General features: G+C 42.1%; 1 protein-coding gene across 6 annotated transcripts in view; it reads left to right on the top strand.

The window, feature by feature from the left end:
- Positions 1-25923, top strand: part of LOC139575879 (DENN domain-containing protein 2B-like) — a 77485-nt gene that overhangs the window by 48136 nt on the left and 3426 nt on the right. For 4 of the 6 annotated variants that reach the window (XM_071401270.1, XM_071401273.1, XM_071401272.1 and 1 more), the window contains 11 exons: positions 49-93; positions 489-524; positions 1055-1239; positions 3951-4060; positions 4511-4580; positions 5917-5994; positions 12243-12383; positions 12546-12694; positions 21902-22079; positions 25538-25579; positions 25705-25816. In XM_071401270.1, the coding sequence (XP_071257371.1) occupies positions 49-93; positions 489-524; positions 1055-1239; positions 3951-4060; positions 4511-4580; positions 5917-5994; positions 12243-12383; positions 12546-12694; positions 21902-22079; positions 25538-25579; positions 25705-25816 (1146 nt within the window). Of the gene's footprint in view, positions 1-48; positions 94-488; positions 525-1054; positions 1240-3950; positions 4061-4510; positions 4581-5916; positions 5995-12242; positions 12384-12545; positions 12695-21792; positions 21830-21901; positions 22080-25537; positions 25580-25704; positions 25817-25923 lie in introns of those variants that run through there. The other 2 variants (XM_071401271.1, XM_071401275.1) reach the window with 2 other exon arrangements.

Consider the following 25923-nt stretch of genomic DNA (forward strand, 5'->3'; position numbering starts at 1 on the left):
ACCCCTGACCCTAAACAAACCTTTTTTCTCTCTCCGATCTGTTTACAGATGACAACAGCGAGAGCGAGAGCGACTCTGATGACAGGTTCAAAGGTGAGAGGTCACAGTATGCAGTTGAAGCTCAGTCCCTGGAGAACAATGGTGCACTTGGTCTATAGCTGTCTGTTTCTGCACAGACAGAGGATTTGTCCCACTCACAGCAGATACAACAAGCGCACGTCTCTGTTTTGACAAGTCGGTGTTTGGAACGAGACATCGATCAAGTGACTTGTGACTAAAGGGATCACAGAAATGTAACTGAAAGGCAAAATGAAGATGTCATGGATGTGCTATAGACTATACAACTGTCATTCTTTCAAATAAATACTAAATGCACTATGTTCGAACTCTTTGCTGATTCTGTTCATACTCTGTTTTAAACACAAGCCATCTGTGATGACAGTTATGGTGAACTATAAGGTTTGTATTTCTCTCTAATCTGTGTTTAGGTTGTTATGTGTTGGACTGTGTGAGGATAAACATGTGTGAGTATAGAGGTTTAATCAGTGTGTTGAAACCCAGCTAACGTTTTAAATCCGGTTAAGTTTTGGTTCCCAGAATGCTTTTGGTAGGTTAGAGATAACAATCATTTAACCTCCATTTGTTTGGTTTTCAAAGCATTTTGTGATTTTTTAAAAATCATCCCAGGAACCGCCTGGCAACTTTTCAGGGGTCCTTGAATGTTTGATTTCCTTTTACATCGTAACATGGTTTTGGAAACATCATGCTTGACTAAATATGTTCCAATAATGTTTGGATAACATTCTCTCATTATGTTCTCTCTCAACCTAAGGGGAATCCAATGGTAACATTTCATTAGTTATGGGAATGTGTCTTGTTAGCTGGGAAGTGGATGTTGGACTGTAAGCTCTTTGTCAGTCTTCATGGCTTGTAGTGCACTATTTGCTGTGATTGGTGTCAGTTGTGTATACACAGTGTTTGGGATATGCATTTTGTCAATACAACCCTGTGCTGAAGATTGAACTGTCCATATCCCTCTCTCTTCTCTCCCCAGCCCACACCCAGAGGCTGTTGAAGCTGCAGTCAATGCTGCGGAGGGCCCCTAGCTACCGCACACTGGAGCTGCAGCTGATTGAGTGGCAGGAGAGGGAGCTGTTTGAGTACTTTGTGGTGGTGTCCCTCAAGAAGAAGCCCACCAAAAGCTCCTTCTTTCCCGAAGTCACCTACCAGTTCCCCAAGGTAAGGGAACAACCAAACTGTATTCTGGACCCTCGGGCCCCTTGGTCATGGGTCAGACAGCAGTGTCAAGTCCCTTAAGTGAGAGAAAAGATTTAAACAGGAAGGGGTCCTGGTAAATAACTGTTTCTTCTGAGACATTACTCACTGGACCTACAGAAATATGTATGCTGAGATCTGTGATATATGGAGGTCGGAGACCCTTACCAATGTTGTTTGCATGTTGAAATAGAATTGAAAGTGGCTCATTTTCATACAGAACAATATTGATTTTGGCGGTCAAAAACGTCTGTGTTATCTAATCTACTTTTAGTAGCCATTATGGCCACATTAGTCCAGCACATACAGTTCCTTCAGAAAGTATTCATACCCCTTGACTTATTCACATTTTGTTGTGTTAAAGCCTGAATTCAAAATTAATAATAAATAAAAAATACCACTCATCTACACACAATACCCCATAATGACAAAGTGAAAACAGGTTTTTAGAAATTTTAGCACATAAAAAAAGCAAATACAGAAATATCAAATTTACATAAGTATTCATACCCCTGAGTCAGTACATGTTATAATCACTTTTGGCAGCGATTACAGCTAAGTCTTTCTGGGTAAGTCTACTAAGAGCTTTGCACACCTGGATTGTACAATATTTGCATATTATTTTTTTAATTCTTCAAGCTCTGTCAAGTTAGTTGTTGATCATTTATAGATAGCCATTTTCAAGTCTTGCCATAGATTTTCAAGCTGATTTAAGTCAAAACTGTAACTAAGCCACTCAGGAACATTCAATGTTGTCTTGGTTAGCAACTCCAGTGTATATTTGGCCTTGTGTTTTAGGTTATTGTCCTGCTGAAAGGTGAATTTGTCTCCCAGTATCTGTTGGAAAGCAGACTGAACCAGGTTTTCCTCTAGGATTTTGATTGTGCTTAGTTCTATTTAGTTTATTTTTGATTTTTTTTAAACCCTGTGCAGTCCTTGCCGATGATAATTCTACCCATAACATGATGCAACCACCATGCTTGAAAATATAAAGAGTGGTACTCAGTGATGTGTTGTGTTGGATTTGCCCCAAACATAACACTTTGTATTCAGGACATGAAGTTAATTTCTTTGTCACATGTTTTGCAGTTTTTCTTTAGTGCTTTATTGCAAACAGGATGCATGTTTTGGAAGATTTTTATTCTGTTAAGGCTTCCTTATTTTCATTTCGTCATTTAGGTTAGTATTGTGGAGTAACTACAGTGTTGTTGATCCATTCTCAGTTTTCTCCTATCACAGCCATTAAACTCTGTAACTGTTTTAAAGTCACAATTGACCTCATGGTGAAATCCCTGAGTGGTTTCCTTCCTCTCCGGCAACTGAGTTAGGAAGGACTGTAGTGACTGGGTGTATTGATACACCATCCGAAGTGTAATGTCTGTTTAATTTTTTTACCCATCTACCAATTAGTGCCCTTCTCTACGAGGCATTGGAAAACATCTCTGGTCTTTGTGGTTGAATCTGTGTTTGAAATTCACTGCTTGACTGAAGGACCTTAGATATAATTGTATGTGTGTGTCACGTTCTGACCATAGTTCCTTTTTTATGTCTTTGTTTTGGTTTGGTCAGGGCGTGAGTTGGGGTGGGCATTCTATGTTGTTTTTCTATGTTTTCCAATTCTGTGTTTGGCCTGGTATGGTTCTCAATCAGAGGCAGCTGTCGATCGTTGTCTCTGATTGAGAATCATACTTAGGTAGCCTGTTTTCCACATTTTGGTTGTGGGTGATTGTTTTCTGTTTTGTGCATATTCCTTACAGAACTGTTTCGTTTTCGTTCTCGCTCTTTATTATTTTTGTCATTTCAGTGTTCAGTTTATTTTGTTTATTAAAATGAACACTTACCACGCTGCACCTTGGTCCTCTTCTCCTTCACCAGACGAAAGCCGTTACAGTGTGTGGGTACAGAGATGAGGAAGTCATTAAAAAATTATGTTAAACGCAATTTTTGTCCATGCAACTTTATGTGAGTTGTTAAGCACATTTTTACTCATGAACTTGTTTTTGCTTACCATAACGAAAGGTTTGAATATTTATTGACTCAAGACATTTCAGCTTTTAATTTTTTTTTTATTAGTAAATGTTTCTAAAAAATATAATACCGCTTTGACATTATGAGGTATTGTGTGTAGGCCAGTGACACAAAATCTAAATGTAATACATTTTAAATTCAGGCTGTAACACAACAAAATGTGGGAAAAAGTCCAGGGGTGTGAATACTTTCTGAAGCCATTGTTGATGCAGATATTTCTGAAGAGTAGGGCCATGGCCGTAACATACGGGTTGAGGGAGTTTTCGGAGTTTATTGACAGTAAGTGGTGTAACCAGGAAACGGTTTCTATGGTAGTTAAGTGTTTACTTACTCAAAGATCTCTTTTTAAGTTATTTAAGATTTGGTTCAGTGATAGAATCCTCTGGGAGATATCGGTATGTTGGTTCTCTGCCAGAGAAAAGCCTGACCCAATGACGTCGGGGGGAGAGGGGGTAGAGAGGGGGTTGGGGGTGATAAGGGGAGGAGGCGCTGACCCTGTGTGGGAGAATGCTTAGGCTGGTCATTTATTCTTACTGTAGGGGACATTTTTGGGGACCCTGTAAAGAGGACAGACTTAGTAGACTGTAAGCGTCTGGGTCTGTTTCTGACTGAGACGTTTCTTGTTCCTTTCTCATCTCGTCTCACAGCTAGAGAGGCCCACCAAGCTGATGAGGGAGGCAGAGCAGAGACTCAAAGCCATCCCCCAGTTCTGCTTTCCAGATGCCAAGGACTGGACCCCAGTGTCTGAATACAGCAGGTACAGTACAGATTACTATACAACCCCACTGCATCACAGAGGAAAGCTCACCACCACACTGTTGGCCTATTAGTCCCATTCCTTGCCTGAACCAGATGGGTACTAATCAGTTGTGATGCACAAGTGTTCCATATATAGATTAAGGTTAAAAAACGAACAAATCGATAGTATGATTAGATATCAACGAGTAAAATTAGGAAGAAAACACAAAAATGTAATGCCATTATCTTCATGAAATCCTGGTAGATTCTTACTCTCACTCCTGCTCCTGACAACGTGGGTCCCTAAAACAGTCTTCTCTCTCCGCCACAGAGACTGTGCTACTTCACCAACCCTAAAGTGTGAATGAGATCCAACACTACGTTTCCTTTGATCACTGTTCAATCTCTACAATCTGTATGCTGGTTTGACTATAACAGAGACTGTGTGTGTGTGTGTGTGTCGGTACAGTGAGACCTTCTCGTTCATGTTGACTGGAGAGGATGGCAGCAGGAGGTTTGGGTACTGCAGGCGTCTGCTGGTAAGCAAGCCACCATTAGTTCACTGGTCCCTGTTCTGTTCACACCCTGCTGAGCCAGCCCTGTTTGTTTTGACAAGGTTTTTTTCTTTCCTGTGGGACCATTGAGGTGTTATTGCATCACCAAACTGGGTGTGAATAGGAGAGAAAGTAAATAAAGTGAATTTGAATGTCTGTATGTAACAAAGCTTGGTCGTTTTTGCCTTTCAAAACGGTCGGGATGAATCTTAGTAAAACTGGACTCCTTCTGTTTCATGAGAGTTTCTCAGGAGAAGAATGCCGAAAAACAAACCATGAAATGTCTAAGTTTGTCATTGTAGAGCACAACCCGCCTGTAAGGGTTTCTAGTCATTTGATGTTTTATGACGAGCCCACAGTTCAGAAAGTATGGCTGTGTGGGATGTTGTGCTTGCTGTGATTTTTTTTAATGTCACTGTTATGCCCAAGAATGTGTACATTCACAAAGCGTGTATGTTTTGTAGGGTTTGTCAGTGTGTTTTAATAGCCTACTGTATTTGTGTGTCGCGTAGACCGAGATGGGGGCCATTCTTAAACTCAGTTCTGACTGTTACTTGACTGTATTGAGCTCAGTAGTTGCTGACATTAAGTAGCTGTAGATCAGACGACTCCTGATGCTGTGAGAGAGGTGAGTTTCCTCCTCTCCGGTAACCCAGCTCCTTCCTTCCCTGGTGGAAGTCTAAGGAGTTGGCATGAACAACACATTCCTAAGGACTTTAACCAAGTTCCACATGCTTGATTTAATCATCCATTTGGAGAAAGCAGAGGAGAAAATTGCATACCTAATATGGACAAGTGGATCGGGATTTCTTTATATGTATGCATGTGTTAATTTGTGTGTGCGTGTGTGTGTGTGTGTGTGCACGTGTGTGTGTGTGCACGTGCAGATGTGTGTGTGTTAGGAGATGGATAGATCCAGGAGGCCTGGTTGGCTCCAGAGTAGATTGGTCTGTGATTGTTTAGTGTGGAGGGTAGAGGTGATCATTAACTGTGTAGAGACTGCAGCACCTGTGTTTAGTTTACAATGGGAAGCTTCAGTCTCTCCAGATTAAATACGTCCACCTCCAGCAACTGAAAGACCAGATTTATAAATATTTGTTCAACCACAGCTGATTGTGAACTAACCTGGTACTTTATCTGAATAAAAGAAAGTACAGTTTGTGTGTAGGATAGTGTTTCAGTATATTCTCATTGATGTTGCATTATAAACCTAACCAAGTATCTTATGTTAGTATCTATTGCCACATTACTGTCTGTGTTACCTTACAAGCCTCTCTTCCCCAGTGACTGACGAGACTCTTAATTTGTGCCCTTGTTCCAGCCGAGTGGGAAAGGGCCTCGCCTTCCTGAGGTGTACTGCGTCATCAGCCGACTGGGCTGTTTCCACCTGTTCTCCAAGGTGAGTTCATGCTTACACACACACACACGCACACGCACACGCACACGCACACGCACACGCACGCACGCACGCACGCACGCACGCACGCACGCACGCACGCGCGCGCGCACCCTAGTGTAGCCATCATCACAGTTACCTGTCTCTGAGCCGAGCCGAGGCCACTGTTCCCAGGAATGAACTAGTTGAGGCTGTGCCAGCATTTCCACTCAAAGGCATCCTGTCCAGCATAAACCTTATTTTCTGCTTTTTCCACTCTCTGATTTCCCAGTTCAATTGTTTCCTTCACTTGTTCCTGAGTTGAGCTAACATGAAACAGAGTGCTCATTGTGTTTAAGTACTCCATGCCTTATCTGCCTCCTCATGAATCCTCTATGAACAGTGTATTTGAAGTGAATAAGGCCTGTGTTAATGGAAACAATTAAGAGGTAGTAGACATATCTAATGAATGAAAATAACTTTTTATTACTGTGTCGTGAGTACTAAAATGTGCCAAGAAACTGTCAGTCAGTTTCATTTCATATTAATTTAAGGCCAAAAGGATGCATAAATACAATAGATTGTTTCTGTCTTGTGACAGCACAGGCACCTCAACAGTGAGGGTGGAACAGCCCTCATACAGGTGGGGGTGTAGGTTTCAGAAGGCACCATTTTGAGGGCTTGAGACCTGCGTAGGTGAGAGAGGAAATGTTTTCCACGGAGTTTGAAGTGCTTTTCTAGTTAAGGCGAGAAAGATGGGAGTGTTTGATTTCACCGGGAACAGAGGGTGTGTGGGGAGTGGAGGGGATATCATATGACTCTGAATGTGAGTGTGTCTCTCCAACAAACTTTCCAGACAGTAGTAGGCAGGTCTGACACAGACAGACACATGGGCATATTGGGTGGGATTTTCCTTTGCTATTTTCCATATACAGTGGGGAGAACAAGTATTTGATACACTGACGATTTTGCAGGTTTTCCTACTTACAAAGCATGTAGAGGTCTGTAATTTTTATCATAGGCACACTTCAACTGTGAGAGACGGAATCTAAAACAAAAATCCAGAAAATCACATTGTATGATTTTCAAGTAATTAATTCACATTTTTTTGCATGACATAAGTATTTGATCACCTACCAAGCAGTAAGAATTCCGGCTCTCACAGACCTGTTCGTTTTTCTTTAAGAAGCCCTCCTGTTCTTCACTCATTACCTGTATTAACTGCGCCTGTTTGAACTCGTTACCTGTATAAAAGACACCTGTCCACACACTCAATCAAACAGACTCCAACCTCTCCACAATGGCCAAGACCAGAGAGCTGTGTAAGGACATCAGGGATACAATTGTAGACCTGCACAAGGCTGGGATGGGCTACAGGACAATAGGCAAGCAGCTTGGTGAGAAGGCAACAACTGTTGGCGCAATTATTAGAAAATGGAAGAAATTGAAGATGACGGTCAATCACCCTCGGTCTGGGGCTCCATGCAAGATCTCACCTCGTGGGGCATCAATGATCATGAGGAAGGTGAGGGATCAGCCCAGAACTACACGGCAGGACCTGGTCAGTGACCTGAAGAGAGCTGGGACCACAGTCTCAAAGAAAACTATTAGTAACACACTACGCCGTCATGGATTAAAATCCTGCAGCGCACGCAAGGTCCCCCTGCTCAAGCCAGCGCATGTCCAGGCCCGTCTGAAGTTTGCCAATGACCATCTGGATGATCCAGAGGAGGAATGGGAGAAGGTCATGTGGTCTGATGAGACAAAAATAGAGCTTTTTGGTCTAAACTCCACTCGCCGTGTTTGGAGGAAGAAGAAGGATGAGTACAACCACAAGAACACCATCCCAACCGTGAAGCATGGAGGTGGAAACATCATTCTTTGGGGATGCTTTTCTGCAAAGGGGACAGAACGACTGCACCGTATTGAGGGGAGGATGGATGGGGCCATGTATCGCGAGATCTTGGCTAACAACCTCCTTCCCTCAGTAAGAGCATTGAAGATGGGTTGTGGCTGGGTCTTCCAGCATGACAACGACCCGAAACACACAGCCAGGGCAACTAAGGAGTGGCTCCGTAAGAAGCATCTCAAGGTCCTGGAGTGGCCTAGCCGGTCTCCAGACCTGAACCCAATAGAAAATCTTTGGAGGGAGCTGAAAGTCCGTATTGCCCAGCGACAGCCCCGAAACCTGAAGGATCTGGAGAAGGTCTGTATGGAGGAGTGGGCCAAAATCCCTGCTGCAGTGTGTGCCAACCTGGTCAAGAACTACAGGAAACGTATGATCTCTGTAATTGCAAACAAAGGTTTCTGTATTATTAGCTTGTTTTAACCACTCCTATATAAATGGTAGATTATCAGACACGCAACAAGAAGGTCTGATATCATTATTACTGAAACAGGACCCAAGTTGTATATATAAAGATCCAGTCCATTTAAAAAAATTGGAGACCTCTTACACTTCAGTGTTGTGATGCAAAAATCCTAGCAAAATGCTTGGCACGTAGGATAAAAAAAGTTTTGTCAGATATTATTCATCCTAATCAGACAGGTTTTTTACATGGACGATACATTGGAGATAATATAAGGCAAGTACTGGAAACAATAGAACATTATGAAATATCGGGGACACCAGGCCTGGTTTTCATAGCTGATTTTGAAAAGGCTTTTGATAAAGTACGACTGGAGTTTATATATAAATGCCTAGAATATTTCAATTTTGGGGAATCTCTTATAAAATGGGTTAAAATTATGTATAGTAACCCTAGGTGTAAAATAGTAAATAATGGCTACATCTCAGAAAGTTTTAAACTATCTAGAGGAGTAAAACAAGGTTGTCCACTATCGGCATATCTATTTATTATTGCCATCAAAATGTTAGCTGTTAAAATTAGATCAAACATTAATATTAAGGGATTAGAAATCCGTGGCTTAAAAACTAAGGTGTACGCTGATGATTCATGTTTTCTTTTAAAACCACAACTAGAGTCTCTCCATGGCCTCTTAGAGGATCTAGATACCTTTGCTATCCTCTCTGGATTAAAACCAAATTATGATAAATGTACCATATTACGTATTGGATCACTAAAAAATACACATTTTACATTGCCATGTAGTTTACCAATTAAATGGTCTGACGGAGATGTGGACATACTCGGTATAAAAATCCCAAAAGAAAGAAATGATCTCACTCCAATAAATTTTTATAGAAAGTTAGCAAAAATAGATAAGATCTTGCTACCATGGAAAGGAAAATACCTGTCTATTTGTGGAAAAATCACCCTGATTAACTCTTTAGTCATATCACAGTTTACCTATTTGCTTATGGTTTTGCCTACACCTAGTGACCTGCTTTTTAAATTTATATGAACAAAAAATATTCCATTTTATTTGGAACGGCAAGCCAGATAAAATTAAAAGGGCCTATTTATATAACGAATATGAATTCAGAGGGCAGAAATTATTAAATATTAAAGCATTAGACCTCTCACTAAAGGCATCAATCATACAAAAGTTATACTTAAATCCAAACTGGTTCTCTAGTAAATTGGTACGAATGTCTCATCCTATGTTCAAGAAGGGCCTTTTCCCCTTTATTCAGATTACACCTGCTCACTTTCGGTTGTTAGAAAAGGAAATAATCTCCAAAATATCTTTATTTTTTAAACAAGCCTTAGAAAGTTGGTTGCAATTTCAGTTTAATCCACCTGAAAGGACGGAACAAATAGTACAACAAATATTGTGGTTAAATTCAAATATAGTAATTGATTTAAAAAAAAACTGTATTTATCAAAGAACTGTTTAAAAAAAGGTATAATTTTTGTGAATGATATCATAAATAGGACTGGTGGAGTTATGTCACACATGCAGCTAACACAGACATATGGAAATGTCTGCTCTACCCAAAATTACAACCAATTAATTGCAGCATTACCACAAAAATGGAAGAGGCAAGTAGAAGGGGAAAAAGTAAGGAACTTGTATGTCGGTCCTATATTAAAGAACATAAATGGTTAAAGAAAAGTGTGATAAATAAAAACATATACCAATTTCATTTAAGGACCAAAAAACGGACAGCTGTGCCATTATAAATTGCAAAATAGTTGGGAAGAGATTTTCGATGTACCCATTCCATGGCACATGGTTTATGAATTGATACGCAAAACAACGCCGGATTTAAAAATTTGAATTTTTCAATTTAAATTACTGTACAAAATTCTTGCATCTAATAGAATGTTATATATATGGGGGATACAATCTTCCCAGCTCTGCAGATTCTGCTGTGAGGAGGCAGAGTCATTAGATCATTTATTTTTGGTATTGTCCATATGTAGCTCGTTTTTGGTCACAGGTCCAGGAATGGCTGAAGAATTGCAACATTTGCCTAGAACTAACGCTGCAGATAGCAATACTGGGGGATTTGAAAAGCCATAGTCAATCAATCAATAATATAATAATTATTTTAGCAAAAATGTTTATTTTTAATTTACAATCTGTAGAAGCTATGAGAATAGGAAGGTTCAAATATTTTGTGAAGCATCAGAGCACAGTTGAAAAATATATGGCAAATAAAAATCTGAAATGGATGATGTTGGAAGATAGATGGGAGGGGTTGAATGGAGCTGAAGGGTGGGACTAATAACAAGATAAACAATGTAGGGCATACGGGATCTGTGAAATGTGTATAGGTGCGGAGCTTTTGTGAAATAGCACAGTTACAAGTGGAAATAAAACTGGATGGACAACAGAAATAGAGGAAGGACTAAGAACAAACAAGAGAGAACTATTATAAAGTAGACTGTGTCTGTAAAATGGGTATAAGATGTATAAATTGAAGGTGAAAGCAGAAGTGTTTATCAGTTTACTCCAATTGGGGGATCGGTGGTAGGGTTGCGGGGAATAATAATAAAGGTATATTCTTTTAAAAAGTATGTATGTCTATATAGGTATGTGTATGTGTATATGTATGCATGCGTGTATGGATATATATATTTACCCCCAAAAATATGGGGGATTGGAAATGATGCAGACAATTACATTGGAAGCAACATTCTTTCCGCAATATTAAGCTGATCCACCCCTAAAAAAAAAAAGAAAAAAAAAGGTTTCTGTACCAAATATTAAGTTCTGCTTTTCTGATGTATCAAATACTTATGTCAGGCAATAAAATGCAAAAATTACTTAAAAATCATACAATGTGATTTTCTGGATTTTTGTTTTAGATTCCGTCTCTCACAGTTGAAGTGTACCTAAAAATTACAGACCTCTACATGCTTTGTAAGTAGGAAAACCTGCAAAATCGGCAGTGTATCATACTTCTTCTCCCCACTGTATATCAGACAGCCACAGATTGAAATTCATACTATTTGTCAAAAGGGGGAAAGGTAGCCTGGTTCCAGACAATAGCAAGAGCTTTACTTCAGACAGCAACACGCTACCATTTACATTTACTGGCTGTACAGACTGAATGTACTTGGTCTTGGTCTATTACTAGACTCTCAATCTACATCCCGAGTGAAACCTTATTCCCTATTTAGTGCACTACTTTTGACCACAGTCCATAAGGCACTATATAGGGAATTTGGGACTTTCTGTTTGAAATGTTGAGTGTTGTGTCTGCAGTATGGTCTAACTCTCAACCCCCTGTCCTGTTCTGTGTGGTCTAACTCTCAACCCCCTGTCCTGTGCTGTGTGGTCTAACTCTCAACCTCCTGTCCTGTGCAGTGTGGTCTAACTCTCAACCCCCTGTCCTGTGCTGTGTGGTCTAACTCTCAACCCCCTGTCCTGTGCTGTGTGGTCTAACTCTCAACCCCCTGTCCTGTGCTGTGTGGTCTAACTCTCAACCTCCTGTCCTGTGCAGTGTGGTCTAACTCTCAACCTCCTGTCCTGTGCAGTGTGGTCTAACTCTCAACCTCCTGTCCTGTGCAGTGTGGTCTAACTCTCAACCTCCTGTCCTGTGCTGTGTGGTCTAACTCTCAACCCCCTGTCCTGTGCTGTGTGGTCTAACTCTCAACCCCCTGTCCTGTGCTGTGTGGTCTAACTCTCAACCTCCTGTCCTGTGCTGTGTGGTCTAACTCTCAACCCCCTGTCCTGTGCTGTGTGGTCTAACTCTCAACCTCCTGTCCTGTGCTGTGTGGTCTAACTCTCAACCCCCTGTCCTGTGCTGTGTGGTCTAACTCTCAACCCCCTGTCCTGTGCTGTGTGGTCTAACTCTCAACCTCCTGTCCTGTGCTGTGTGGTCTAACTCTCAACCTCCTGTCCTGTGCTGTGTGTAGATCCTGGATGAGGTGGAGAGGCGGAGGGGGATCTCTGCAGCCCTGGTCTACCCCTTCATGAGGAGTCTGATGGAGTCACCCTTCCCAGCGCCGGGGAAGACCATCAAAGTCAAGACCTTCCTGCCTGGAGCAGGGAATGAGGTTGGAGAAACATCAGCCCATGGTTACTAAGGTTCCATCAAAGAAGGATGATGCATGAAGATAATGCGATGTATGCTTAATTGAGCATGACCTGTGATCTCTGCAAATGTATGACTGGTTGTGACCCCAGGTTGTGACCCCTAGTGGTGTTCTCCTCCCCAGGTCATTGAGCTGAACCGGCCCATGGACTCCAGACTGGAGCATGTAGACTTTGACAGTCTCTTCAGCTGCCTGAGCGTGCGTCAGGTGGTGCAGGTCTTCGCCTCCCTGCTGCTGGAGCGCAGAGTCATCTTTGTGGCTGATAAACTCAGGTGAGCGTCAAGACTCTTATTGTTAGTAACCCTTCTAGTAATAAGTAAAGATGGAGAGAGAACTGAATCACCTTCTCATGGGAAGCTGTCCCTGACTAATGGTCATGCCCTGTTAGAGGCAGGCGGGGGTTGTTGAAACTTGTAGTTGTTAGATGATGGTTACTTGTGCCAAGTGAAATGCTCAATAATACCTTTAGATGCAGTGTTTTGTTAAGGTAGTTCTGAAATGCTAAGGGCTGTTGTCATTGTTAGATAATGATTGAAACTACAGTATTTACAGAGAAATCTAATACGTAGAGCTCTCAACGCCTGCTCATATTGTAGTGTAAGGTTATTGCCCGACAAAGATCTTAACCCTCCGACATTAGGCTATAAATAGTAAAAATAGTTCCTAGAATACTTCATCCTTGTCACACATGGTGGCTAGGAGTGAGATCAATTACTGTCTAGGATTACGGTGTATGTTAGCAAAAATGTCCCTCAGTTATCTCTGAAGTCCACTGTCTTTTTCTGCAGTGAATTCACCTATTCTAACCCCATTACAATAACATCTGCCTTACATGAGAGGGATTTTATCTCATGCTCTTGTACATTTTCCCTTTTCTGTTTACATTCACACAGAGATCTGACTTTTCTCAGACCCACAACATTGCTGAGCTCAGGGATCCTCTATCTGTATATTTCTGGACATGTACAGACTGACTATGATACTGACTATGATATCATAACACTGTTTCACATATCTTGGTGCATTTCCTCTCACAGAGATGACATATCCTGAACTTTAAAGAAGGACTAACTTCGAAGAGAGAATTTACATGTATAACAGTTCCAATAGTGGGGATTGCCCTGCCGCTCTGCCAGTGCACTCTGGCTCAACCTAACTGTTGATGGCAGATTGAATTCCTCAGTCGAGCTGCTTGCCATTCACCCAATCTGCACAGCAAATAGCAGCCTTCTACTGTGGGTTTGTCAGTTGGTGCTTAACGGGTTTAGCACACGGGAACAGGGTTAGAGCTGTTAAATTAATTCTCCCTGCATGTACTCACAACTGATGTGGTTCCAGAAGTGGGTCATCTTTGCCGGGGGCCACTGTCCAACCCCGGCAGGCAGGGTGGGGTGGGGTGGGGCCGATAACATTGAGCTAGGGATCTCCAAGGAGCCAGAGTCCCACCAGGCAGGCACAGCAATCTGCCCCTGGCTATAGGACAGCACTCTGGGCTGAGGGGCTCTGTTAGAGGGGGGCAGGTTTGTGTTGAATGGTAATCTCTACATATCAGAGGACAGTTTAAACAAACATCAGTGGGGCAGTGACTGTGAGGGGAAGGAATGTACTTCCTGTGTGCAGCGACTCTCCCCTCTGATCTATGGCTTCACTGTCACTGTGTGACTGATGGCGCCATGTTCACTCCCTGGTCCCTGCCTGGCCTGTTTACGACAGCCCTCTCTCCACCCAGGGGGACTCAGAGAAAGCTGTTTTTGTCGTCACTCTGCTGTTTGAGACAATGACTCCCGGGTTCATGTCAGTTTGCACATCACCCAAAGATTGTTAATCAGTCACCCATTTCTAAGGGCTCATGTGAACAGCAGTAAGGACTTGAGAGCAGTATCGAATAGTCTGTGTCTGAGGTACTGTTAGTGAACAACACTGAAAATCAGCACCATGAGTCTTTACAGACTACAGTACTACAGACTACAGTACTACAGACTACAGTACTACAGACTACAGTACTACAGACTACAGTACTACAGACTACAGTACTACAGACTACAGTACTACAGACTACAGTACTACAGACTACAGTACTACAGACTACAGTACTACAGACTACAGTACTACAGACTACAGCCCTGCTCAATGTTAGAACTTCATTGAAAACCATATGCTATTACTTAATAAAACCTGCTTTGTATCAACACAATGACATACTTCACCATTCAGGTCTTATTCAGGTTCTGAATAAAGGCAAACAATATGTTTTCATTGTGGAATAGCGTCACAAAACCAACCAGTCCTTTCTGTGTGTGTCTAACTGGACTTAGTCTCCAGGACTCACACCCAGAACCACAATAGATGGAGCTCTAGCTGCCAGAGTGCCCCAGAACACGGACCAGACCCCCTGTGTCTCAGTTCCCATTGAAAACAGGATTCAAGGAGCCACTCTGGGCGTCATTGGGCCATGTTGGGGAGAAGGGAGAGACCCTCCACTGACTTCACTGGTAAAAGGGTCTGATCCCGTGGGAGACAGAGAACGCAATTCAATCCCAGAAATCCCTTCCAACACAACATGATGTATGTCTGGGTGTAATCTATATCCAATAGGAGAAGGATCTGAGGGAGGGAAAACACCAAACAGGCCATGTTAGGGAATGTGTCTCCACTGGGTTGTACTGTGGTAAGATTTGATATAAAAGTATTGTTTTTAAACCAACCCTTAGCCATGGTATATTGGCCATATACCACCACCCCTCTGGCCTTATGCTAAGACAGAGGTTGGCAGAATGGCTGTACTGACTTCAAACGAGTCCCAAGACGCTTGTGGGGGTTGTAGAGCAAAATGGAGAACACCATCATGTTCGTGAGAGTCTCATCTTTCCACAGAGGGGTTTGTAGGCCAAACCGTTCGGACACTACAGACGATTTTGTAAGAAGACCGATTTTTATGATGTCTCATGGTCTGAAAACCCCCCGCTCTAGCTCTGTCACCTTTCATTGCAGATGCGGAAGTGCGACATAGACGGATGCAGTGGATCCAATGCAAAACAACAGATATCTCTAGCTTGAACTGACTATTTTGTATGTTTTTTATTAGTATTATCATGCTAATTTGATTATGCTAATTAGACATAGGCCTTAGGTTTTTTTAATGTTTATCTGACTCCATTTGATATTATGGTAAAATCATGTGCAATGAAGTATTATGTGTTTAGCCGACTAAGATCAAGAAATGGTCATGAGAAGCGAATATGCTATTATTTATTTACTTAAAAAATGTATGAAATGACATACAAGGCATGAAGCTTAAGTTACAAGGCATTACTGAGCCTTAGGCATTGTCTTGGGCCATTTGCCTTGCGGCGAGTAAATTAGGGCCGAGCCTACGGGGTTACATGGACTGTTGCATTAACTCTTTATTTGTACTGTAGGCTGTGTATGACTTGTTTAAGAGGTCACAACGGGTCGTTTGCCTACAGCAAGCGTCTTTGTACGTATAGAAATGCTTTATATCAGACATGTTGCTGCTTATCTGTGACATCAAACAGCCAGACAGACAGTTACTCAGAACTGATGATGATTAACCAGCAAATGGCTGCTGTAAAACCAACTTTGATGCCTAATTACATAAATTCATCATCGGTTACATCAGACTGTAATTGCTTAACCAGATTTACCTGAAGGCTCTGTGCTGGGATTGCTGCAGTGCTCATAATGTTTGCCAGGTCGCAATTGTAAATGAGAACGTGTTCTCAATTTGCCTACCTGGTTAAATAAAGGTGAAATAAAAAAATAAAATGTAAACATCATCTTCCAGTTATTATGGGTCTAGGACAGAGAAGGGTTACCACCACAGAGAGAGTGTTGGCTTGTTTGATCTGCCTCTCTGTGGCTCTAAATGGGCGGGTCTCAACTTTTTCCCTGCCATTCCTCCATTGTTAGGGCTTGCCTGTGGGCTAGGTTCAAAATATACAGGTTAAGACAAGAGGATTCTAATATCCCATAACTCTTTGCAATTCATGTGACCAGCGTTGCTAGTTAGCAACGGCGCTAGTAGATATCAATGGAGCTGTTTCCATGAATTTGTTTATTTTCTAACGCTTCTGTATAGATTTACTTTGTTGTCTTAACCTTCCCATCTTCAACCTAGCCTGTGGGTGTAGAGGGGATTGAATCACTTCTCTTTTTTTAGCCAATCTGAGAACATGGAGGTCGTTTCCGATTACTGAAGTGCTTTAATAAGTCAATGTTTCTATTGTATTTGATGAGAGGACCACAGTAGAAGAGACAGGGGATTGGGAGGAAGGTAGTGTGTGTATGAGTGTGAGAAAGATGGAGGGTAAGAGAGGGAGAAACAGGGAGAAAGAAAGAGCGGGGGTGCAGAGGGAGAGCAAAATACCACCTTCTCATGGTCATGGTGAATTAATCAGGCTCTTGTTTTCTGAGGGGGAGAAGGAAGGCTGCTTTCTGTACCTCGGTTCCCCTTACACCGCTCACTGTAACATCAGAAAACTTCAAACTAACACATGGTAGTCACCAGATGTTTTGCATTTTTATTAGTTTAAAATCCTCCTTTCAAACCCCATTCATAATTTTCTTCTACCACCTGTTGAAATGACTGGGGTTTGCATTAGATTCAGGAAGAGCCCATTGCTCCAGACTCCAGCAGCAGCAGCCGTATAATATGGTGTATGTCTGTAACCCCAGTCTGTTAAAGTGAGCCACTGTAGGTAGCTACAGTGTACCACTCTAATCTGGGAACAAGCTGTACAGTTTATTTAGTCCCTTATTACTCCTGAACACTTGTATCACACTGAGCAATGCTGGCACTGCACCAAACAACCTACAACAACTTAACACTTTCCCTGTGTGTATTTCTAATGCCCAAAGGTGGAGTGGATGAACACAGTGGAAACATACTGTGTGTAAAATATTTCTGTGAGACTGAAGAGGGAAACTCAGAAGATGGAAACCAGAGGCCAAGCATCTGACTTTCCCATTATTATTATTATTATTATTATATATACACACACACTGCAATGCTGCCCACAAGAAGCATTGGAATCAATAGGCTTGAATAGGACCATGTGTAGGGTTGCTCAAGGGAAGCCTGGTCTTACTGTTCAACAGCTTCCGCTACAACTGTTCATACCAGGGAGTCCAAGCCTAGGCCGTGATGGGGACTTGAGATCCTTATGGAGAGGAAGTGGGGAAAAGACATTGGAGCTCTATGTGAATACTAAACATTCTACTAGATGCACCAATGAGCAGTATGCACACACTCATTCATCATTCTCACCATTGCTTAATTTGAGCCGGATCCTAATAAAAGCGATCAAAGTTAATTCGTCATGTGAAAAAGTAGATTTTCAGCACAGGCCTGATATTCGAGTTGTTTCAGGTTGGGCCGGCCTGGGTTTAGGTTTGCACAACATTGCAACCTATGTTTGAGACCAACGCGTGGCCGTTGCTGTGTGAGAAGCACGCCTGTATCTCTCACAGAACTAGAATGAGATTCACTTTCTATGATCTCTCTGCTCTGCAACTCTCATCTCTCCAGCGTTGCACTTCATAATTTATTTCCTCATAGAATCATAGCTGCGCGAAGGGTTCTGGAGGAGATGCAAAACCTGATACATTTAAATACATTTGCTAAAGTTATAGAATTACTGCTGTCTGTTCAGAAAGAAATGAAATAATTCAGAGTAGCCTAGTACACCATGAGAAAGCCTGTAATTTAGCCACAGAAGATCAGTATCTTATTTTAACAAATTATCTAGCTATGGATTGTGTGTAGCCAATAACAAGGCATAGCCTAAATCTGTCAGTGAACAGCATGCAGATAAATCAGGCAGTATTTCAAATACAATCGTGGGAAAACATAGGGTGGAAAGCAAATGGCTCCTGCTGGAAAGAGAAGACACTAATGTGTTTGCTGTAGGCTACCAACATTTTTGATCAACTTCCAAATATTTTTCAAATATTTTTTTACAAAGTAAAACGAGAGAGAGTGAGGCTTTTGGCACGAATCACCAGCCAGTAAGCTGCACACCATGGGTGAGTCAGTGAAACTGGAAGGCATTTTTAGGACTATCATTTCCTCTTCATATTGTAACCTACAATATGTGTGTCTCCACACACCTATGCCTAGACTATTGATGGATTCAAGAAAGGTTGTTTTTATTGATCTCAGTGTGTCAGTGTCAAAGTATACTGTCATTTTGACCATTTGTACGGTATTAAAAAAGATTCTGCCAAAGTCTCCAGTCATGTAAAATGATGCAGAATTGCATGAAATGCATTCATAAAAGGCATTTTTTTCCCGCAGACCTTAGGCTACTAAAACTTTTATCAATTTGTGCAACTTCTGTAAGTGCCTCTGCTCTACTTCTCTATGCCACTACGCAAATGCAATAATCTGCATGCAGTGCTTTATTAAAGGGGATTTTTCTCTCATGCGTTCCAGTACATCAGAGCTCCCCAGCTTACCCCCCTCTCGCACTAACTTTTTTGTTCCGGCACCTCCCGATTTACAAATGAAGCACTGATTCTCACCCAGAAAAATATGTATGTGCTTCAGTATGATGAGCTGTTAGTCAACAGCTGTACTGATGCTCCTGCCAGGGCCTGTGTTTGTCCTGGGCTGAAATGGGCCCGTCTGAGATTGTGGACAGTGCTGCTGACACTGGGACTCTCCATCCTGCACCTGTGAGTCTGGCAGAGTAAGCCTCTCTATCCTGAGAGTTTCCTGGGAATCTGCATGGTCAGCCACAGACAGACCGAGGACAACCATTCCTGATCTGACATGCTTATATAACCCCAAATGCAATATATCACAAAGCAAAGTTAGGATCCTCTAAACTTAAGTGGATGGTTATGCGGATATGGTTTTGTTATGACCTGGTCTGTAAAGGTCTGCCATTCCTTTCCACTTTAGATTGCGTCCCAAATAGCACCCTTTTCCCTATGTAGTGCACTATTGCCCATATTGGCTCTGGTCAAACGTTGTGCAATATTTAAGGAATAGAGTGCCATTTGGCACGCACCCTTAGAGAGTTGACTGGCAGCTCTGGGCAGAGATGGTGTTTTTATTGCAAGTTCATCATTTCCCATGAGTGTTTCCCTCAGGACTGAGTGTGTAAGTGATACTCATGGTATCAGTCCTCTGCAGCGCTAGCTCTGTCTTGCCTGTGGCTGAGGTTCTGAGAGCTGTGCCCCATCCCTCCCTGTTGGAACAGGTCAAATCCCGGAGACTGGATCTCTTCAAAAGGATCAGCTCCTTCTGCAAATAAAACTCAGACAGTGAAACTGAGACTGCTTTCTGCTCTATGTTATGATGGGTGAATAAGAAACCTGAACAGACCATGGGTCTGCAGTTGTTGAGCCATGTAGATACTGGTCTCGCTTTACAGTGTTCATTAACTATAATAACTTGCCATTTTACTCATAGCTCTATTTACAGTAACAAGATAAAGGTTCCGTCAAGGAGAGGCTGTATGCACATCAATATTGACGTTGTGATAGAGCGTGGACACTTATACGTAGTAAGAGTACTGTGTGTTTGGTAGGATGTGCCCTCTGCTGTTGAAGAGAACAACTATGGACAACATTCCTTATTAACAGTGCATTCATCTTCAGTGGAGGGTTTGATCCCCACTGATTTAGAGTTGTGGTATCTGTGTGTTTCTGATGGGCCTCATGGTTTATTTCCCCTCGCTATCTGTGTGTACATGGACTGTATGGAGTGCAGGGGGACAGAGGGGAGGAGGGTCGGCCACTGTCAACAAGCTTGGGACCGTGAGAAAGACGACATACTGTTTGTGATTTTGTGTTAAGCCACAGCTGTCAAAATTCACCAGCGGTAAGGGTGCTGTTTTGGGTAATATCAGACGGATTCAAGATCTTGTTAAACTATTGTAACACACCCAACCCATCTCTGAGGGTGAGGGAGTGGACCTACTGTGTGTGTTGCCACAGTGGCAGTGCCTAGTGTAATCAGCCTGTCACAGATGTTTATAGAGCAGGTATTAGCTGTGGGCTGTGTAGTTCAGGGTGTTACACTGTCAGTGGAAGAGGTGGAAACATAACAGATTAAAGCTTTTGAATGGTTGCCATTGGTGAACCTGTCTGCCTGTCTGCTGCTCCCAGTGGTGTAAAGTACTTAAGTAAAAATACTTGAAGGTACTACTTAAGTCGTTTTTTCGTTTTTTCTGTACTTTACTATTTATATTTTGGACAACTTTTACTTCACTACATTCCTAAAGAAAATAATGTACTTTTTCCTCCATACATTTTCCCTGACACCCAAAAGTACTCATTACATTTTGAATGCTTAGCAGGATAGGAAAATGGTCCAATACACACACTTATCAAGAGAACAACCCTGGTCATCCCTACTGTCTCTGATCTGGTGGACTCACTGAACACATGCTTCGTTTATAAATGATGTGTTGGAGTGTGCCCCTGGCTATCCGTAAATAAAATGTAAAAACTAAAATGCCTTCTGGTTTGCTTAATATAAGCAAATGTGAAACTATTTATACTTTTGATACTTAATTACTTAAGTATATTTAAAACCAAATACTTTTAGACTTTTACCCAAGTAGTATTTTCCAGGGTGACGTTCATTTTTACTTGAGTCATTTTCTATTAAGGCATCTTTACTTTTACCCAAGTATGACATTTGGGTATTTTTCCCGCTACTGGCTGCTCCAATGTGAAGTCTTGTACAGACCTCTCTCTCCTGGCAGCTGAGTGTCAGGAGGAGTGATTTCTTTCTGCTCTATCCTTTCCTGTCTTTTTCTTCTTTTCTTCTTTGTTGGAGAGAAAGAACAGCCTGTTGAGAATGGATTTCAGATTGTCCCTTAGACCAACTGGAGGAAGGAACGCGGTGTTAAGCCAGGGTACATAGCCGCACTGGTTCGCCTCACATATACAAAAGTAATTGTTTCAAGGAAAAGAGGATCAGGTTGTTGTTTGGTTTGGACGTTGGAAAGACTGGTTCACTTATGACGTTAAGCAATACGCTCTCATTTGGCTCTCTTCTTGATATTAGAGGCAGATAATGATGAACTTTAAACAAATCTCAATAAGCTTTTATTCTGTATTTTATAGAGGAACATGAGTCCACATCTTTGTTGCATCTGTTTGCCGTTCTTTGTCCGCTGCTGGCTGCTGTTTTAGGAGTGTTCAGAGTTTACTTCAAAACACAATCCACCACTCCCTTTCAAAGGTCAGGATAAAGTGTGCAATCTGATGGAAAATCTGGCATCCCCATGTTTTCCCCTGAAAATATTCATATCTGGTTTTGCTGATGGACCCCCTGCAGTTCTGTGTTGTGAGTGTAAAGGTGAGTGATGTTGTCTGTCTCCCTCCCCGGTAGTACCCTGTCCAGCTGTATCTGATGTTGACTGTCCCCATAGAGATCTTAAAATGATTAGATATAGTGATTCTATATGTAATTCTATGGATGTCTGTCTCCCTCTCTGCAGTACCCTGTCCAGCTGTATGCATGCGGTGGTGGCTCTGCTCTATCCCTTCTCCTGGCAGCACACCTTCATCCCCGTCCTGCCTGCCTCCATGGTGGACATCGTCTGCTGCCCAACACCCTTCCTGGTGGGGCTCCTGTCCAGCTCACTGCCCAAACTCAAAGACCTGCCTGTGGAAGAGGTTGGTACTTCATTTTCTCCATCTCTCTCTCTCTAGCTTTTCATCTTTGTCTCCCACTGTCTTGCTTTTCTTAGACCAGGTTTAATGTAATGGCTCTATTAATTTCCTCCTCATTCTGCGCCTCTGATTTTGTTAGCTTGAGGCTACAGATTAGAGGCTATTCCACTGTCACATTCCATCTCTCTGTTAGACATTGGGCTGGGGAGTGGCCTTCCTGTTACTGGTCAGCAGTAAAACGCCCACAACAACCTACAGTATATTACACAGTCAATTACCCTGCTTGTTTTCATTAAACATTTACCCAATGAGGGACTTATATTTCTGGAGAGAATTGCGTAGGTATGTTGATCCTCTTGGCTGATTGGTGCAGCCATGGGACAGATTCAGAAGCATCCGGATATACAGTAACTGGGACATCTCACGAGACAGCTATCATGGTGCTCCTCCCAACCTCCCTCAGAGACCCAGGACCACCCCTGGGTTCAGGATGAAACCACACTCTCATGATGACTGTCACAGGCATTCTTTAAAAGAATGCTGGACCTTCCAGTGATTCAGAGCAATTTTACCCTCAAACGTTTTTTTTTAACGTTTATTCATTCAAGCACTCATACCAGAAATCGTTCTAAATCAGTCTCATGTTAAAGTCACAGTCACACATTGAGAAATAGCATTGTGTTTTCGAAAGATCGGGTCAAACTTGAATTCTCTGAGCGCTGAGTGTAATATGACCCGTTTCCTCTGTTTTGCTGCCATGGACACTGTAGGCTCCCAGTATTGAGTATTAGAATTCAAGCCATGAGCTTCCTAGTATTGAGCTGTCAGAGTCCACACACGGTGTGAGGCCTGCTATAATTGCCTGTTCAGAGCTGTCCAGCAGTCTCGCTGTGGTCAAAGCCTGACAGGACGTTGACCTGCAGCAGTTTTGTCACCAATTACAGAGGGAGGAGGGAAAGAAGACGTGTCTGCTTCTCTGCTCTCCCAGCTGGACTGTTCTGTTCTGTTCTGCAGCATTCTTGGAACGGTGCACTGATTTGCCAAGGCAGAGTGGAAAGAGGTGGAAATCACTTGAATCGATCCTTGTTAAAGTAGCAACTTCTCCTCCAGCCTCAACGTGCTGTAGTGTGGCTGACCCTGACCTAAACCCCCCAGTGAATGTGGCCTTGGCAGTTGGCAGCTGCTGCAGCCTGCAGGGCCCATGCCAGGGCAGCCTCAGACCTCAGCTCTGGGGTCCTGGCCCCAGTAGGGAGGGAGAGAGGGAGGTTCTGGCTCTCAATAAAAGCCTGGCAGGAGAAGCCATCAGGCCTCTTAAAGCCCAGCTCTCTGCTATTAACACAGTTAGTCCGAGTCAGCAGCATCTGCCCTCAGCCCATGGTATGAGTGAAAAGACCATCTTACCCTGTCTGTCATATTTAACACAAGGCTTTTAATGGCCTGTCAACAGTATATGTTGTCTGTTTACATCTGTCTTGATGTTACTGATCAACTCAATAAAAATTCCCCAAGTATGTTTTGCTGCTTTTAAAGATCTCGTTTTAACACTGGTATAACACTTCCAACTTCTGGAAGAGCTTGTCTTTCTCTTGATGGAGAGTTTGATTTATTTGTAGAGGGCATTGGTATTCACTTTAAGCCACTGTATGCACATGGAGGAAGCCTGGATTTGATTGAAGATTCCTAAATGTGATCGACCACCTTGATTCTGTCTTATGTAGCAACATTTTAAATTGTGTTTTTTTACATTGGATAAAGTAGAGCCTCTGCGGTAGAAAATGGTATATCATACACTCCAGTTGTGGTACAATGGGAAAGTAATTCTGCTTGAAAGTCGATAAACTTGTATCCCCACTTTTGAGAAAATGGCCATTGAATGTTTTGGTACACCTACTGGAGAGCTCTCCTTTGTCTATACCCATTCAGCATTGTTCACACCCTCTTAATCCTTAACCGCACCCATCTCTTTAAGGATTCACATGTAAGGCCATGTGCTAAACAGAGTGACTAGTTTAGTAAACAACCAAAGATTTCATGACTAAAAGTGATAAAAGTAGTAGCCTACACAAAAATAATTTACCTCCAGGTAAAAATACACTTTATATAGTCCTTGGCCTATATCCTAATCTGACTTTGGTGCAGGTCATGTTGTTCTTCTGGTAAACACACACATGCGCAGGATACAAAAGGTGTAAACGGTACAGTGAAATGGTTACTTGCATAGTAGCAATATCAAAAACAGAAAGTGTCTAGATAAAAATATTTTAGAATTATTAGATGACACTTACGCGACACACTTGTCTAAATTGATGGGTCATGTGAAGGAAATGCTATAACCACCCCCCAGCCACATCTAGCTAAGTGGATGGGTCACTATTGTCTAGAAATACAATAGATGGCCGCAATCACCCCCAGACACACCTGGCTAGCTTGATGGGTCATGTAATCATCTGGTGAAGTGGAGTCCTTTGTTTAGACATGTAGCTATCTAGCTAAACAATGAACCGGAATAATCCCAACTCATACTACTACCAATACAAACATTCTCATAGCCTTAGTATGAATCTGCAGGTAGCTTAAGCTAACCAACAAGGTTCAATGTTAGCTAGCTAACATTAGGCTATAACTAGTAGTGCAAATGGTTTTGTGATTCAAATAATATTACTATACCTATCATACAAGTAACGTTAGATAGCGAGCCCGCAAGCTAACTCTCGCTAGCTAGCGAACAGTATGCTTTAACTTGCAATGAAAACGAATTTCTGACAAAATTAGAAATGTATAATATCTGAAGATGTAGCTAGATTCTTACTTGTATACATGGATGAACGCTTCACGGCAGACTGGAACCATTTAACTCTGTTTTGTTTGTAGGTACATATTGTTTGGCCAGTATTGTGTCAAGTCACTCCGGTTCACACGGTAAACTACTTTCGGCCTGTGCAGAAAGTAGCCCATCACTTTTTCCAACTGATCTGTTGATAGCTCCCGCTAAATTCAGGGCATCAATGTTGTTGAGAAAAGTAGCATAACTTTTGCAGTTCTCGATGGCTAACCTTATATCTTTCAAAAACGGTGAGGTAGAAAGGACTATCAACACATCCTGAACAGCTGAAGTTAGAGACAGAAGCATGCTACACGTCAGACCAATCCAAACTCATCTCTCGGCATGTCCAGCCCATCCATTATATCAGCCAATCATGGCTAGCAGGATGGCTCCCGTGGCTAAACCAACTAGGCTCGTAATTTAACAATTTTATTTGTATTTACAGATGGAATACAAGTTTGTTATTAAGGCACATGAAAGTTCACATGTTCCAGAAGGCATTTCTGCCCAAAAACAAATTTTGATAAACAATGAATGTTTATGTTCAAATGCCTCTCCTGTCAAGTAGTGACGTGCGACATACGCCTAGTTTCCTGAAATGAGTCACAAATATGTGACTTGTTTGTTTCCTTTGCAGGCTTTGATGGTGGACCTGGGAACTGACCGCTTCCTCAGACAGGTTGGTCTCAATTCTCCAGTACCTCACCGTAACAAAGACCAGAACGTTTATTGTAATATAATATGGACTAATCTTTTGATATTCTTGTTTATTGTCGCTAATTAAATTGTTATGCGTGTGTATAGATGGATGATGAGGCCTCGCTGTTGCCACGGAAACTCCAGTCTGCTCTTGAGCTAACTCTGGAGCAGAGGAATGACATCATCAATCAGGACTCTGACAGCGAGTCAGACGAAGGTGAACGAGGGACACATCATCACTCTCTACTAAACCAGATGTTACGAGTGTAAATTAGGACAACAGAGCACTGGCCATGTTTCAACCCTGTGAACAAGAACATGTAC

The sequence above is a fragment of the Salvelinus alpinus genome, chromosome 5 (assembly GCF_045679555.1).
Source record: "Salvelinus alpinus chromosome 5, SLU_Salpinus.1, whole genome shotgun sequence".
Classification (NCBI taxonomy): Eukaryota; Metazoa; Chordata; class Actinopteri; order Salmoniformes; family Salmonidae; genus Salvelinus; species Salvelinus alpinus.